A 17,901-nucleotide genomic window follows, 5' to 3' on the forward strand; every position below is an offset into this window, starting at 1 on the left:
GCCAGATTCAGCGTGTCATTTCCTTAGGCTTACCTATGTCAAGATAGTTGACTGAAAACATGTCAGGCAAGTTCTCCTTCTGTTGTCCTAGGATAAGAGCAGAACTCTGGTGTTAAAAAGATAAAGCATTACTGCACCCAAACTAAGAGGCTGACTCCTGGAACGGACTGGGTGACTCAAGTCAAACTGATGTTTGAACTACCAAGCTGAAATCTCTTCCTGTTGCAGAAGACTCTTCTTCAAGGCCTACAAGGTAAGATGTCTCTGCAAAAGGCATTTGTCCATTAATAAACACATGGATTCCTTGGAATAGGACAAGGAAAGGAAGAGTCCAAACACACAAAGATCTCATTGTTGGATCACTCAGTGGAATGATGCATAAAACCTCCACTGCCATCAGCATCCATAGCTTAGGATAAAGGATGCGGAACATGGACTGTGTGTGGAATCACATTTTATATTTCTCCCGCTTGAAGCTAAGGGTCAGCGGAGTAAACTCAAACTGTAGTGAACATGTGAAACTTGGGTTTCATTGGATGCTTTTTCTGATTGAGAAAAAATTTAATCCCGGGAAAATAAAACTTCCTTCAGTGTCAAAGAGTTCCTACTACTGTAATGTTTCTTTCATATCAAGTGATTAGGAGAGGAACAGTAGGCAGCCCGACCTCTTTCATCAGGATAAACAAAATAAAGCTACACAGCATCTATGCTCCCACATACGGATGTACTCCCAGGAGTTAGAGGAGGCTGCAAGGTCACTGTTCCACCCATGCAGCTATAGACTATCTGTGCAAGCACTACAGTCATCCTGGTAGCTGTTAGCAGAACATCAATGTACTGATCACACAGCTTCATGTTTATTGATGGACCAACCAACTGTGCTTACTCCTTGCAAAGGCTGGGAGTCATTCTGTGTTCTGCAAGTATTGGCAGTAAGGTAGTAGGCCTTGGAGTATGACTGCAGCTTTTAGATACTACTGCAGTGCAATAAACCATAATAAGAAGTCAGCTGCAAAGACCGCTCATGTGAGTAATAGTTTGCTTGATCTACCTCTCAGTTTTTTGACACCTGCTCAGTCAACATGATTTTGATTCTCGAGGCAGAGGATGTTAACCGGAATAATTTTAACAGAAAGAATTATTTTTTTTCCTTAATATAATCTGCCAGTGCAACAGGAGGTAATAGAGTGCCCTAGAAGTCAATAGTTCTTAAGTACTTGTCTCCATATTGCTACTGACAATTCTGGGGCCATTAGCAAGTCACTTAGAAATGCAGGAAAGCTATTTCCCTATCTAGAAGATGGGGAAAATTACATTTGCTTGACTACCTCATAAACAGGCTATGAAAGTTAATTCATACTCTTACAGTATGTTGAATACAGCAGAAGAAAAAAAAATTCAGTCTGAGAGTGAAGCCTTTTACCAGTGAGTAGCAGAGCAGTGATTTCACCTTAGCACTACTCCAGAAAGGCCATCATTGTACAAGCTTATATTAGGGAATAGCATTTATGACAACGAAATAATAAAGAAACAATACTGTCTTCTTCTTGGGTGCCAGTATGTAACTCCCACTTACATCAACGTGTCACTCATCTGGTTTGTGTCACTCATCTGTTTTATGTCACTCAATACAATCTGACTGAAGTGTCAGCCCGAGAGACCATCCAAAGCTGTTCACCTTGCTAAAGGCCACCTTTACAAACCAAGCAACAAGGCCTGGAAATCTTGAGGATACGTAAGCTTGCTGTTCATAGCCTCAAGGTATTGTTAGATAGTGTCAGGCATCGCTGCCTTTCCTAAACAGTCACTTTGCCTCTAGTCTTATGTAGAAAAAGGTTCAGATTGACATATCTTTTATCCTCTTTCCTCTCTGAAGGATTAGGCAGGTTCTAAGTTTTCGGATTTCCTTAGCACCAGTAGCTGTCTTTTGGTCACTCCTTACATTTTGCCAAAGACATTTTACCAAAGTTTGGCTAGGAAGAGAGGCAAGAAGAGGGAAGAAAGATCAGATCCCCTGAAATTACCTTAAATGCACTTTTTAATGTCTTCTAAAAATTTGTCATATTCAGCACTAACATGTGACGCACTAATTCTAGAAGTTGATTGTTTCTACTACTAAAATACGATTTAGTTCGGTAGTAAGAATAAAATTTTATTTAACTCAGCACTAGAAGAGCACAGAAGCTATTTGATAGAATGTCAGTCTTGTTCAAATTTTCTTGCTGTATAAATGGAGAGCTAATGATCTTGACTCTACTATCCTCATGTATTTATGCAGCAGCCTTTTTCATGTTTGCTGGATTATTACTGATTGTTAGATAAAACAACAAATAAAAGTTCATATAACCTAAATTCTGGGGGCCTTTTAGGAAAAAAAATTCCAATTATCAGTGAGCGTTGCTTATTCACAACTACAATTTCATATGAGTCACTGTATTCCCAAAATTGTCATCAGAAAGAAGACACTAAAAATAGCATAGACAGACCACAAACCCTCTCAACAGTTTATAAAACTGGTACCTATGTATCTCTGACCCCCAAGCTTTGTGTACAAATGCAGAGATATCATAAATACAGTTTATACCAAATCTTACTTTCTCACAATATCAGAGTTTTACAAATTTCCAGTACAACCTTCAGTCATTTCCTAAGAACAAAGGTATTTCATACTTCTTACTTCTTTCCTCCAGAAATCTGGTGATAGAGTTTGACAGTGGAACCCAAAACTATATATAGGTTAGGATAGTGCAGACCAATTTAACCATATAAAATCAGGACAACTCCTGCTGCTAGTGAAGCTAAACTGCCTTTCCTACAAATAAAACAATTTTCCAATAGCTGCTCACTCAGCAGCAAGAGCTAAAGAAAACCATTAAGGCCACAATGCTATGAACATGGGAAAATACGAGAAACAAAGGAGGGATGCTTTAACTGGAAAACCAATCCTAATCTCTTTCACTTTACGAGTTTATTCTTCCTCACAGGTTTTAATGTTGATTGAGAAAATATATACATCAAAAGGAAGATCCTATAAAACAGTAAATAATTCAGGACTATTTCAGTTCATTGCTGATAGGATATGTGTCTAACTCAAACAAAAATAGGATTCAAACCACAAAGTAAATCAATCACTACTGCATATGGAGTTTGGTGAATTATAACTGTCCTTTGTGTTTATTTAATATGTCCTAACCAAAGATCTCAAATTAGTTCATTCCTCTCCGAGAAGCAGCACATTTTCCCAAGACAAATACTACTAATTGCTTTCCTCATCTGCTAGGAAGAAAAGAGTAGCATTTCATTTCTCAAAACCTGTGGCTGCATGTATTTTTATTCCAAATTTCCTTTGGCTGCAGCTGTGATGCCCAAAGGTTCTCCTTTCCTTCAATCCACCATACTCCAGCAGGCTCACCACAGGCCCTATCATCTCATAGGCTGCAGTTTGTGACTCATCTCAAAGTTATTTTCAGAGCTCAGCATGCCCATAAAATACCCAATGATTTCACTTTGGATGCAAAGGAAACCAGAATTTTGGTTTGAGGAATTTCAGCGCCTAACTTTAAAGGATTTATGTTTGAAGTTTGCATGTACAGATCTACACAGATAAACTCAGTGGGAAATACCAGAGAGGGACGTCTACTTCTTCAAGGCCCACATTGTAGTAGATGTTACTCGGAAGATAAGTATGCACAGCACTGAATAGCAGGCACTACCTCAGAGGCTATTAGGTCACTTTTATATCCTGTGTGCCTGGGGAAATGGACAGGGTCCTGCTAGACTGCTCACTTGAATTCAGATAACTAAATTCTATTTAAGTGTGATCTTGGAGGATCAAGTCCTTTTTCAGATTGGTTTTAGACTTCCATGTCACAATGAAAAGTCTATGACAGAGCCAGAAATAGCAAAGCTCGTCTCCCAGCTTCTAATCACTTCTGTCAATCACAAGGTTTTCTTTCTTCTCTTGGAGTGTATTTTTCTACTCCAGCCGCATTTCTTGAATGCATTAGGTCACATACATAAAGGAAAAAGCAGAGCTAAGCAGACAGCACAATTAACTAATTTTCTCTATTTATATCTTCATAAAAACCCATTCCAATTTCTGGCAATAAAATGTCAGCAAAAAGGTCCTTTTCAAAACATGCAATTCCCATACTCCTTTGCACTCCTATATGTCCTCTACTGCACAATACATGTTGTCACTTCCCACCATCATCTTCCATGCTTGCAGCTTAAAACAAAAACGGAACACACTTCTCACAAACGGGAGCACCCCTCCTCATGCACGGGGGTGCTCCACGCTGCCCTACCTGATACTGGCAGACAATGACACACTGGCAAAGTCCACACCATCGCGTGAAAAGAGATGGATGCAACAAAAAGGCACACCTCCCCACATCCTCGTAAGCTCCGGTATGCTGGATTCCACTCAGAACAAAGAAATTATTTCAGAATGAAGATAATACAAGAATTTTTTTCTACATACAAGGCTGTATGTCCAGTGCTGGTCAGTGCTGAGGGACTCTGAGGTTTCCTTTGATCGCAGAGGCATGGTTGTGGGCTCTACAGCAGCTTTCTTTGAGCTAGGATGTATGACACTATCTGTGCCTCTGAACGCAACTCACCCTCCCAGGAGGCCAGTTACAAAGAATACAATGAATAATTAATTTGCATTCAAAGGGAGAGAAGCTAATAGGATAAAGGCATAAGACATTCAACCACTTATTTTATAAAGGCATTTAATACTGCTTCACTAGGCAGATATAATTGCTTGTTGCTTGTGTACAGTATGTCATCTTCAAGTAATTGTTGATATTAGCAGTGATAAAATGGCTTCAGAGAGGTTAAGTGACTTGGCCAAGACCAAATAGGAAGCAAATGTGTGAGTTAAGCTGAGAAATTAGCCACTTCTTAAGGCTCAGTGCTCGACACCAAGCTTATAACCTGGTGCTTACAGCAGCATTCCATATTTATCCATCTTTTGTATTTTATCTTCTTCCTTCCTTTCCTCTTTCATCTAACTCTCACATTCAGACTCAAGACAATTTTTTTTAATTTTTCTAGTTCATTATGAAACAAAACCCAGACCTTAGCCCTTATGATCCAGAGTCTTTCAAAAAATTAAAACCAGTCCATCAGTTTCATGTTCACTGCTCTAAATCTTCCACTGTGCAAACAGCAGTACGAGGGGGAAAAAAAAGTACCTTTCCCTATAAATTTAAGTATTTAGCAGTTTCTAGAAGGTTCACCTTGGAGACAATTTCCTATTAGAAATGGCATAGAGTTTACGCTAAGTATAATTATTTTGAAACAAAAAAAATATTCAGTAGTGATGAGTAATGTTTGACTTCTGGATGTTTTGAATGGCTGTTTCTTCTTTTTTGACCTGTATATCCTATATTTTCCATCTGTTCAAGCCATGATTTCCAGTCCACTGGAGCAAAAGCAATGGTAAAAGCATTTTGCCAGCAGCCCTTGGCCGCACTTTATGAATACAGTTCCAAGTCTTGCTGCTACTCAAGGTAAAACTTCTAAAAATAAACAACTGCTTGAAAATAAAAATTGATACAATTTTCTCATTAAAAAGTAAGGGGAGGGGGGGAGGGAAGAAGGATCCTATACTTTATCAGAATGGAGATTAGAGTGAGAAGAGACCAGAAAGGTAGAGCATACACTGACTTTATTAATATTTATAATATAGAAGCAGAAATAATAAAGATCAATATCCAGTACATTGCACAACAGCCACCAGCACACCATGTTTTGTCCCAGGGAGCAGAACTGTCACTGCAGTCAGAGGACACAGCATGGAAATAGTCACTATTCTCAGCACTGCCAGGTTAGAGAATCTAATTGAACCTGTGTCTGAAAGAAGAAATTTGATGTCTTTGTTATATGACAACAGATGGCAGCGCCAGCTTTACTAACCTCTTACTATCCAGATGCAACAGATGCCCATAGAATTCACTTATGGTCTTTACCAACTAAGGATCTAGCAAGGTTTTCCCTATACCCTCGGGATTCCCTTCCAAACCTTGGAATCCAAAACTGGAAACAGCCAGGAGTTTGTTGAAGCCAAGTCCTGCTTCTGAAGGGGCATGTCAAAAAATCAGTCTGGTGAAACAAGGCATCCTGAAACACTTCTAAGAGCTATGAAAAGTCTGACCACCTGGGGGGTTAATGTGGGCTTTAGTGTGCAATCACGTCTTTTCCCCATCTGGCTTACACTGCATAACAGGCATAGTTTTTTTCATTTAGAAATACAAAACCTGGCTATCGGTGAAAATATATTGCATATATTGCACAGGAAGAAGGGATCCTCCAGAAAATGCAGAGAATCTTTTTGGGTAACAGCTGAGGCCAGCAACTGCTCTCCCTCTCCCCAAACTGCAGGTTTTATTCCTTAGACTTAGCATTTCTGCCTGAGTGGACAAGGTCTGTTACACTTTCTTATGTATTATGATCAATCATTTTATGGATTATTTACACAAAAGGGTCATTTCTGCTCCTTTTTGCTCCATTTCAGCTGACAGGATAGAGGATCTTTTACATATGTGCTCATGCTTTCATATTTACATCTTCTAACAGGATGAAATTTCTTTCAATCTACCCTAACTCAATGTCCCTATCTCTACAAAGCAAAAATCCTTAAAGTTTTAGAGACTTAGAGCTTGATTAGGTCACAGAAGAGGTCTCTGACAGCTTTTACACAACGCCAGCTGGAGAGCCTGTTCTGAAACCATTTAGTTGACCATGTCAAAAGAGAACCCGAGCAGTACAATCATAGAATGGTTTGGGTTGAAATGGAGGTCCATGGAAGAGGCATTAGCGTCTTGTATGATGCTGGAATTATAGGAAATCCCAACATAACAAATTTAAGTCAAAGCATTTAATCAAGCTCATTTTTTTGCTCATACCTGGGAGTTGGTTCTTCCCTCATAGCAGAAGACACATATAAATTAGCAACAAGTGAAAACTGAAGTAGCTATGTACATGTCATGGAGGGATAAATGCAGAAAACAGATACTACAATTCTGACCAAGAAAATAACCAAACAAAAGTTTGGACATGCTGTAGCTAGATCAGAGAAAAACAGGCAACAATGCTTTAGAAGCACAGCCGAACAGATATAACTACGCTGATATTGCAGCAGACTGTAGTCTGAAAACCAGTTGCTGTGACAAAAGCGAGTCAAGAGAAATCAAAACTCGTGAAAGCAACATGAGTAACAGCAAGCTGTTACAGAAGTTTGTGTTTTTAGAGGTAACAGCAAACATGTTTTTGAAGAAGAAAATGCTACATTTTTCATTTTGAATCGATACATGCTATCTATTTCTAGCTTTTTGTTTTATGACACCTTACATCTCAAAATAAAAAGCTAACATTCAAAGATGCTATTTAATTTTTTACCAGAAAATTAATTTTTGAAGCATTCATGTAAATGTTCGGCTTTAGTTTTCATTCTAATTTAAACAAAGGAAGATTTCTGAAAGTTTTATAAACCTACATATAATATAATTATCATGGTTATAACCAGCTCTACTTTTAACTGATTGCAGCTCACAAAAATAAAGATGCTTTGAAGTTTTATTTCTAAGACCCTGCATTTACAGAGTAAAAACAACAAACAGCTTTTACCTGCATTCTCCCTCAGATAGGAAAGGGTTTTAATGTCTATTTTTAAATCAATTTTCATAGGTCTTCCATGCATGTCTGAAGTAACATGCCTTTAAAGTCACTGCTACAGAGAAAGACAAAAAGGCATCCCTGAAAGCTTAACTATAAGGAACTGAGATTATCTGCCTTTAAATTAGTTGCTCAGATTTACTCTGAAAATGAAAACCTGGTATGTTAGGGAGGGTGTTTGTCCTCTACCAGATAAAGACGAAATATCTGTCCTAGAGTGAGCAAGTAAATGTTGTGCTTATTCAGTTTACACAGCACATACTTGCAAGAGATAATAAAAAAAAATATCTGATTTTATTTACAGCAAACCACTTCAGCCAGAAAACCCCACAAATCTCCTGGGGGGTGAGGAGTGAAATAAAAAAGAAAATTATGAGAATGACTGGTTTGAGCCCTTGCTACTTACATCAGTGAGGTAAAATCTGACTTGGTCCTTACTCCAGTACAAGGTATACATCCAAGTTCAACACTGTTCCATTTGCAGCTTTGTGCCATTTTAATAACAGAGCCCTGTAACATATCTAGGTGGCTTTAGCCAGATATGTTTGGAGTTTGAGACGTATAACCACCAGAGCGAGCGTATTTTGTCTCAAGACAGAGTAAGATATAAGTTCTTAGGTGAAGGCCCCAAGAATCTCTAGTGCCTAGCACAGCTGTTGACTGTGGTGCATCCGTGACATTTGTAAGAGCATGGAGTTCACTGCTACCTCTCATGATGCCCCTCCTCTTTTGCAGGTATGTTTTGTGAGCCTTTGTGAGCTTTGGCACCAATTATCATTTCTAGGACAAACACCCAAGACAAGCTGGGCTGAATCTCAGAAGCCGTAGGAAGGCATTCACCTCCAGTTCTAAAAAAGCTGGCAGGAGTCATTGATAAAGGATAAAAGGATGAAATCAGCTCTATACACACCAATCTGCCACATGTCAGCCCTAGTTTAAAGTGCTGGAACACAGCGTGGCAAACTTGAAAAGGAAAGACAACTGGACAGCCTCACTCACATGCAATGCACACGTGCGCCGAGTTTGTAATAGTACAGCCTAATAGGTTTTGCTGTTCTTTCTTGTATTATATTGATGGTTGTAGTGAGCTTCCCGCTGTAATAACTCAATGCTTGGGAAGCAACAAAGTAAACCAATGTGGCACTTCACGTTACATTCAGAAAACCACCACCACCTTCAGGTATTTTTTCATTTTCAGAACTATTTTTGGTATATCAATGATACTTAGCAACCTCAAATATCCTATAAAACAGAACCAGGCTTACAACAAGTTCAGAAGAGATTTTTAAGCATATAAATCCTACTTAGATGTCTAATTCTTGCTCATTTCTTATAAATACCTTTGCGGATTTGAGTTTTACTAATCTTAACATGAGTTCAACAAGAGATTAAGAGTACTGCGAACTCCAGCTCAGGAGACTTTAAATGCTCTCTCCTATTAGCACATAGATAGATCTCAGCTCTACTATTTCAATTTTTATAAGTAGTACTCAAAGGGAAACTTCAAGAAAAGGCCTTTCTCAGTCAGAGAGATCACATTGCGCACAACTCATACAGTATTAGACCGAGCAACAGGAGAAACGTTGAGTCAACCAACTGCAATACAATTTCTGTAGAACAGTAACCGAAGGATTGTTGGGCAATTCATATAAGAGAAAGTCACTTCCCATACCAAGAGCAGAGAAACAAAAAAATGAGGTACCAAAAAACCCACAAAACAGCCTTACCTCAGTGTGAATTGATCTTCTGTTGAATTTTTAGCAACAGATACAAGGAAAGTCAAAATGTCCCCTTGCTTGACAGTCTTTGGTGTATACCGGATGGCAATATTATTATCCAATCTCATTTCATACAGAGAAGGCCCAGCATGTGTCTGGTAAAGGAAAACACTTCCAATCCTCTGCAAGGGAGGTCCAGACTCATCAATGTCATTGCGTCCTGGTCGGATCCCATTACTTTTCCTTACATCCTCCTTGGTACATTCCCCCTTCTCACCTCCTGCTTGTATGGCATAGTAAAGCTCCACAGGACTCCCTTCAGACTGATCCACTTGTTTCTTACGGCCAGCAACAACCGTAGGGGGGTTAAACCAGCTTGGCAGGAGCTCCAGCTCTGCCACGCACAAGCCCAGGTCCCCTTGCAACCTGCAGCTGCCTCTGACCTCCCGCGTCTCTCGGAAGGCAAACACCCGCAGGCAGGGCAGCTGCTCCGTGGTGCTGTAGTCATCCCAGTCCCTGCCCACGACGTAGAACAGCACCTGCACTTTGGGCTTGCTCGGGTAAATTTTGTCACGCATTATAAAGGCCTGAAGTTTCCAATTAAAGGAGAACTTGTTAGTAGATCCAAATGGATTCGAAGACAACATTAAGTCCTGGGGCACCACTTGTTCAATGGAAAAAGGTCCATAGCTGGCATTTAACACAGGTGGCCTCTTGGATTTGTAGATCAGAAAGGATTCCACTCGGGACTGCAAGCTAGAATTTCTCATAATATCCTGGTTGGCTTCCTTAAGAAAGAAGGAAACATCCGCATTGTGGATACGATAGGTCACGGGCAAGTAAGTTGGCAGTAAAGAAAATTTCTGTATACTCTCCAAGATCCCTCGACTCTCAGTCACTGTTGAAAAGAAAGGAGAGTTTAAAGGATCAGATCTTCAAGTCATACTGTGATATAACATCACTGACTTTACTGAGGGAATTGACAGTTCTGTAGCTGATATTAGTGGCAAGAGCAAGCATCATCAATCCATGCAGAAGCAGGCTAGGTAGATGACGATTTATCTAGTTAGCTGGGAAAACAGTACGTTAGGATACGTTCTACATGGCAGCTAGAGAAAAAGAAGTATCTTATATAGGTTTACCCATGCCAGAGGTCACATCTTCACTTGCAATGTACATTTATTATTGGAGAGCAAAATAACCCAGTCAGCATCTGCAATGCAAGATGGCTGCACAGGCACATTTTAAAAGGAATATAATCACTAAAGCAAGCTGCACCTGTACAGGAAACCAAAGCAATGATTTTACATCAAATGCTGCACATGGACCACTTAGGAGTTCACTTCAACCTTCTTTTCAGAGTAATACATGGACTTTAAGTGGTTTCCTGCTCAAGGCTGAATTTCACTTAAGAATAGTTAGCACAATAACCAACACTGGTACTGAAGGATTTCAAAAGAAGCTTTATTTGCATCCACTTTATACATATGCAAAGAGTGGGTTTGGGTTTTTCTCTAATAACTACCAGGATTCACATCACTGTTGTTGCCTAACACTACGTTTTTCCTTAATACAACTGCATTATCTGCAGGCTGTACATCACTGCACATTGAAAGAACATTCTCAATGACACCGAACCTCTCTTACTGCAAGATATCTATTTTAACTGTGCCATTGAGCAATTACCTGAGGCAGGCTATAATATTAAAGAATAAAGTCTCCATTCTTTCTAGTTCCAAAGAGCAAAGACGTACTTGAACACCTGACCTTTGACCTTTCTGCTTATGTCTTCACACCCTAATTGTGAAATAAACTGCCTTTTTTTTCCATAGCAAATTCAAATCCTTACCCTTATTTTGAAAAGTGACAAAGGGTTACCACAGACAGCATTCAAGGCAACCCACTTTTCCAAGCTTTAGTCCAGAAACACTTTATGAATCACTTTTTGTTTGGCATCTGGCCTAAATATTTATTTGCTCATCAAGTACTGTGGCGGCCTAAACAGATGCCAGTTACCCCTAACCACCAATCTACCATTTACATGCTGCTATTCATTGCATATCCTAGAACAGAAGAAGTTTTTTCTATACAAACCCTACGGCAAGCTATTTTTAGTTCTTAAAAATTTCTGATTTCAGAGTCCAAGTGTTCCACAAAAACGGTCTGGAAAATGCCTCTCACAGCACGAATCACCTTACCTACCTATGGACTGTGTAACCTAAAAGGAGAATTTAACTTTGCACAAGAGGAAGCCACACTGCTTCCAATAAAATTAAAATAAAATCTTACTTTTTAAAGTTTTAATTAATATAAACTCTTAAAACCCACCTGCAAGAATAGAAGAATCTGAAGAATAGAGAAAACAGCCTCAGCACACGTCATCACAGGGGACTTCAAACTGCAATAGCAATAAAAGGCTGAAGTCCTGTGATCCATAGAGGTGGAAAATTCAGCTTAGATCTTGTTTGAACTTATAGGTGGTCACACCCAAGGCTTTTCTGATTGTTTTTAATCAAAAGTAAACTGCAGAGATTCTTTGCATGCAAAAATACCCTTTATTTTAGCCTTAGTCTTTTCAGCATTCAGCTCCCGCTCTCTCTCCAGATATTCATTGAGAGCAGATGAAGTTTTTACAGACCTTTTTCTAGATAATCCCCCAACAAAGATTTCTAACAACTCTAAATGGCTTTGCTAGTACTTCGACTTGCAGGGATACATCTCTTCTATCCAGCCCTAGGCAAAATCTGTTCTGTGTTTTACTCCTCAAATCACCCAGCCCTTAACATCCTTCCTCCATCTAATGTCCCATTTATAAATTCCACACTCATTTTGTACTCCTCCCAACAGCTTGGCAAAGCACCATTAAACACAGTGAGGCATCAAGGAGGCAACTTAGAGAGAGGCAAAAGCTCAGGGTATTCAATTTTTTATTTCACTTATTTTGATTGCAGCTCCCTCCCCTGCACTCCACAGGGAGAAGTACATTATTTTTATATTAAAACTAACAGAGTGTTTCGACTCATAATTTTTTAATCATTTATTTTAGTGCTTAATTATCTAAGGGATTAAAAATCCTTCTGTACTCCCCATCTCTACAGGACAACGTTCCTCAGAGTTTGTAAATCAATGACTCTTTGGAACAGAAGAGCAACACGTTACAAAAAAAAACCTACCAACCAACCAACACAAAACCCACCAGAAGCGGAACTGCATATTAAAAAAAGAAAACAATCTCACCAGACAGAACAGGTCCCATTGGTTTTTAAAGTTTTGGGCAATGGCAAACTGGTCCGCTCACTGTTGTATTTCCCTCTACCATCAAGCTGTGGACATGTACTCAATATGAACTGGCTTATGCTGGAAGCTGAGAGCAGCTTTCCACACAGCCAAAGGCCAAAAATTCAAACAATTTTACACTTTTATCTGGGGAGAGTTATAATCAGAACAAACAGAAAAAAATTCCAAAAACTACACTGAGCTCTGCAGTACCATCTGGATTTTGAACCATGAAGTTTATTAAGGATTCTGAAGGATCGGAAATTCAAAACAAAAATGACTGTCAGCATCCTTAATTGCAAACATGACTATTTTTGTAAAAATTATGCATGTTTTTACAAAGGCAGAAATTGCAAAAGATTACAATTTTTCATGTTATTGGTTGGGACCCAGCATAAAAATGGAATTTTAAAGATTTAAAGTCAATTCATCAAGCCTAAATATTACATCAGACCTGTATCATCATGATCAAAATTCCAGAGGAATAATCAACCTGAATAAAAGACCAACCTGGACCCCAGGCAAGAATCATACTGTGAATCTCTCAGTTTAAATATGCAAATAAACAAACAAATAAATAAATAAATACATTCAAAGATTGCAGAGGAAAAAACTAGATTCTTCCAGAGGAGCACAGCAAGCGATGCCTCTTGGTGCTACTGAAACTCGAGGGGCTGACTCCCAACTGGAGTAAACTGCTTCCCTGCAAGGCCTGGTGAAAATGAACTGCTGCAACTGCTGAGTGACTTTACTGCATTCTGGATCCAGCAGATGATCCCCAATAGTTTGAAGCCAACCAATAAAATCTAATTTTGAGGCTGTGCTTATGCCAGGAGCTATTATTTCCCAATCCCTTACAACTACCTCTGTATTTGACCTCTCCTGCTGTGACTGGTTTGTTCGGGATTTCAATCAGTGCCCACCTGGGAAGAGATGCTGAAGCAGGGTGGTTTTCTTTCCTCTCTCTTTCATAAACCTTCCCCTCACTGCCACTGTTTAAAAAAATACTTGTCATTGATGGAAGAGGCAAATTCTTTGCAGGTCAGTGAATTTGAAAGAATCTGATAAAAAGGCAGTCTATTCAGTCTCTTCCTGCGCAGCCAAAGCTTGTGTATATGATATATCCCTGAACATGGCACTGTAAATACGCTGCATTTACCTTCCAAAAGGTCACACTCCTTCCTTCATTAGGCTCTTAATTTTGTACTGCAGCCTGACTAGGAAAACCTTAAATCTTTACTTCTTTAATATCATGTAACAGCAGCTCTCAGTCAATGACAAAAACACTATTCATAGCTCAGTTTTACTGCAAAGTTATTGACCATGGCTTCAGAAAATTGAAGAAATCTGCCACACCACTAACTTCATTCTATATAGCCAGATCCTTAGGACTTCATTGCCCTAACAGCTACTTTATTTTCAAACCTATTCAATCCACAATCATCCAGCAGAAATAAAACACTCTTCCAATCAGTTAGGGAATGCTACTATTTAAAAAAACAAAAACAAGCAGAAGTGAGGCAGTTTAAAGCAGAGCTCTAAACATAGTAAATACCATCACGAGTTGTATCTCAGCTCTTAACAGAGGGATCATATGTCACTTACAGAGTCAATTAAGACTGCTTACATGGATATCTTAAAGGATCTATCTTACAGGATTTGTTGGTTGCTTGTTGTGTTCCTTCCTTGGGTTCAAGCATCCTTCTTCAGAGCCCTTACACATGAATAGACAAAACTGGAGCTTTCCCTCTTCTGCCAACTTTGTGGCAGCTTCGATTTGCTTAAAACAATCCGCACTGCAATTTCCAGCTCTTGATTAAGTGCTGTGCTTCATTGAGAACAGCTTTATGACACAGTGACAAACTGATGGGTGGTTTTGATCTCAGGCAGAAAGAAAAGCAATACAGATTTTGTGGCAGTTGCTCATTTTGCTTGTTTGAAAGCAATAAAGTTGTTCACTGGTTGCACTTCGCAGTGGTGCTCAGCAGAAGCCCAGCGGGAGGGAGCACTGTAAATACTGAACAGCCTAGAGCAATTGGCTGGAAAGATCATCGATAGCTCAGGCGCATTAGAGGGCAACAAACAAAACCCATGGGAAGAAACACATTGCACCACATGATCCAAAACCTGCAAACCCATCCGGGATCTTATTGCAGTTGGTTTTCTTTGAAACCATTTTTACAGTCACACACCTAATCTGTGCAGCACAAAAGAGCCAAGGAAGTATTTTAATGACTTGATGCCATAAACATATGAATCTATCCCACAGATAACCACATTGAAAATTGCATGCTGCAGTTATTTCCCTGACAAAAAATTAAACCAAAAGCTGAAAGATTAGTTTTCTGTTAGGTTTTACTGCAATATATGCTTGCAAAAGCAAAACTTCTTGGTACCTGGCTAGACAGGTTAGCTTCTTTCCCTAGTTAGCATCTCAATTTGCCATTGATTCTGAAAATCTAATTCTTTTATTACATCTTTATTACTTCTGTGGCTAGAAGCCTGACTGAAATCAAACTTCATCAGAATGAAGAGTATTTGCCTGAAAGAATCTACAATCCAAGTTAACAGACAAGGTTTTGAGAACTGGAAATTTTTGCAAAAATAGTGATGGGATTTACCAAAGCTATAAAACCAGCAAGTATTCAGGGCTAGAAACTAGTTATAAATCACTAATTCCTCTCTGTAGTGGGTATTAGATATGAACATTTCAAAACTATTTCCAACAGTGGCTTTTTTTAATAAAACCTGAAAATGTAGTCTACCCTCCTAGTTTGTCACACCATCACGGAACAACTTCAAAAAAAATCTCACGCTTTTTGGTAACAAACAGCATCATCAGAGCAAGTACCAACAAAACAGCGATGAGGCTAAATCTATGTGTCACAAATAGGAAAACAAAAATAGAACCCTAGAATCCAGGAGTCATAAATTTATATGTAGAAAATTAATTAAAAAAAGGCTTCAAAGCCAAAAGTCACCAATTTATTTTTAAATCCTTTCCTTATTAGCATTTCAGACTGCTGTGCCTGCTTCATTTTATAACATTTCCTCTATCTGTTTCATCCTTGGGAAATTACCATCCTTTTCTGAGAACAATGCTGCTTCCAACCTGCCAACATCTCCCCTGTTTCCCAAGTTATTACACCTCTTGTTCCAGTTGTGCATGTCCATGCAGAGCTTGCTACAAAGCAAGGGAAAGATTATTTGAATATCAAGGTCACAGACTACTTGGAAGAGTTTCTTTGTAAAAAGATGGCTCCTAATTTCTCATCAGAGAATTTTTAAAAAGTTGCAGTATTGTTAGAGAGTGTAACGCACATTGACCGCCACAAAGTAGATGCTCAATAAAGCACATTAAACTTTGCACAGATGCAGACAAGTCACTTGTACCAACATTTAGAGGAGCACACACTTGCAAACCATTCCTTTTATGAAAATGATCAAGCATTGCTGCTGCAGTCAGAAGCAGAACAAATTTTAAATCAATGAGTCCTGCAAGGAAGGAATTGCTCTGACATATATGCTTAAACTTCGTGAGAATACTCCTGTGCATAAAGACAATTCTGTTAATGCTTTGCTAAAACAGGGGCTGCAAGAGGTGATGTCACAGCCTGCCCACCCCAACATATCTTAACCACTTTTGTTTCTGTGCTATCAATACGGCTAGACTGCTCCTCCTGAGCAACTCTGTATCCAGCTGGCAATTTCTCTACCAGCTCCACAGAGAAGTTTCCATGCGCCAACTGGGAAAGCAAGAAAACCTCCTAAGGAGATACAGTACAAAATTCATCCCAAAAGGGTCTCCAAATACAGTAGTGAATCAGAAAATAAGAACTACATCTCAGAGTGATTTTCAAACGAGAAATCTACTCTATTCTTTAGTAGTGTACTATTTGGTCCAGCTCAAAGAATTGTCACTCAAAGTTTTTGGCTTAAGCTTCTGATTTTACCTAGAGGGGCACAGCAAATCTGGATAACAGACTGTGTATCCACTACCACTGTACCCCAGAGCAAGTACACTCTGTCAAGGGCGGGACTGAACCACTCAGCTGCTGAGACAGCGTTAGACCACAACTACTTACAATGTACGGTCTCTCCATGCAATCCTTTTTGCATAGGAACTCTAAGTTTGTTTTTACAGGAAAATTTAGAAGTTATAAATATTCAGAAAATGGTCTTCTAAAAAGGGAGCTCCTTCTCCACCAGGCAAAGCAAATTCACACCACAGAAACAATCCTCAGTCCCAGCATGAGCCACTACGATGCTTTAAAAGCAGGGCAACAAACTAAAACCAAAATCAACCAATGAATTTAACGAGCCTGCCTGTTAGAAACTGCTTGTGGACTGCCATAAATGATGCCTGAAAGTTGAATCATGATATCAAAGGATTTCCATACCTCCGTATCTGGAGTGAGAGTATGCATCTGATCTTTGCTGCTTAGATGGGGTGTTGGGTGATATGGTTTAGGGGTGAACTTGTAGTGTAGGGTTAATGGTTGGACTCGATGACCCCAAGGGTCCAACCTGAATTGTTCTATAATTCTATGATTCGGAGCAGAGCCGGTATGCATAGCTTGATATGCATGACTCCAAGGATCATTAAAGGTCATACCCTCACCCAGCACTTTTCACACTTCAATTGTTACTTGATTTGATGGCTTCATAAGTGCTCCCAGCTGCTGTATCAATTCAGGAATTCCAGTTGCCTTAATGCTCCTCATTATCGGCCAGATAAGGTCTTTGTGACAACAGCCCTATAGTCTGATGACAGTATTTTCTCTGAATATCCCACTTTACTGAAGTTTGAAGAAACTTTTGCAAATTGATCATTGATGTCAGGACAGGCTACATCTTGTCACTCATTAGGAGCGGGATGAACAATCCTGATATTATTTTATCATTCATGTTGACAGACAGATAAAGAAATCATTTAAATAAAAGTGCCACAGAGGAACATATGCACCTTTATATTACCAAGTGATACAAAAATAATCAGAGAAAGATCAAACAACAAAGGCAAGTTCCCACCTGAAAAGGCAGCAAAGTAATAATTAACAGAGAAAAGTGTTAAGATAAAAGGATATGGCAGCATTTCACACAAGATCTGATGTCAGCCTGAACATGAAAGAGCAAAGGAGTGATGGGTACCACAAATCTGACAATAAGAAAAACAATTTAGAAAACAAAAACCACAAACCACAGTCACGTTAACTACTGGAGG

General features: G+C 39.2%; 1 protein-coding gene across 1 annotated transcript in view; it reads right to left on the bottom strand.

Annotated features, from left to right (window-relative positions):
* LOC104276215 (transmembrane protein 132D-like) overlaps positions 1-17,901 on the bottom strand; it is a gene marked incomplete at its 3' end in the record, with an annotated part of 103,738 nt that overhangs the window by 83,920 nt on the left and 1,917 nt on the right. The window contains exon 2 of the mRNA XM_009872445.1: positions 9,411-10,299. Within this exon, the coding sequence (XP_009870747.1) occupies positions 9,411-10,299 (889 nt within the window). The remainder of the gene's footprint in view (positions 1-9,410; positions 10,300-17,901) is intronic.

This window comes from Apaloderma vittatum, unplaced genomic scaffold (genome assembly GCF_000703405.1).
Source record: "Apaloderma vittatum isolate BGI_N311 unplaced genomic scaffold, ASM70340v1 scaffold2897, whole genome shotgun sequence".
NCBI lineage: Eukaryota > Metazoa > Chordata > Aves > Trogoniformes > Trogonidae > Apaloderma > Apaloderma vittatum.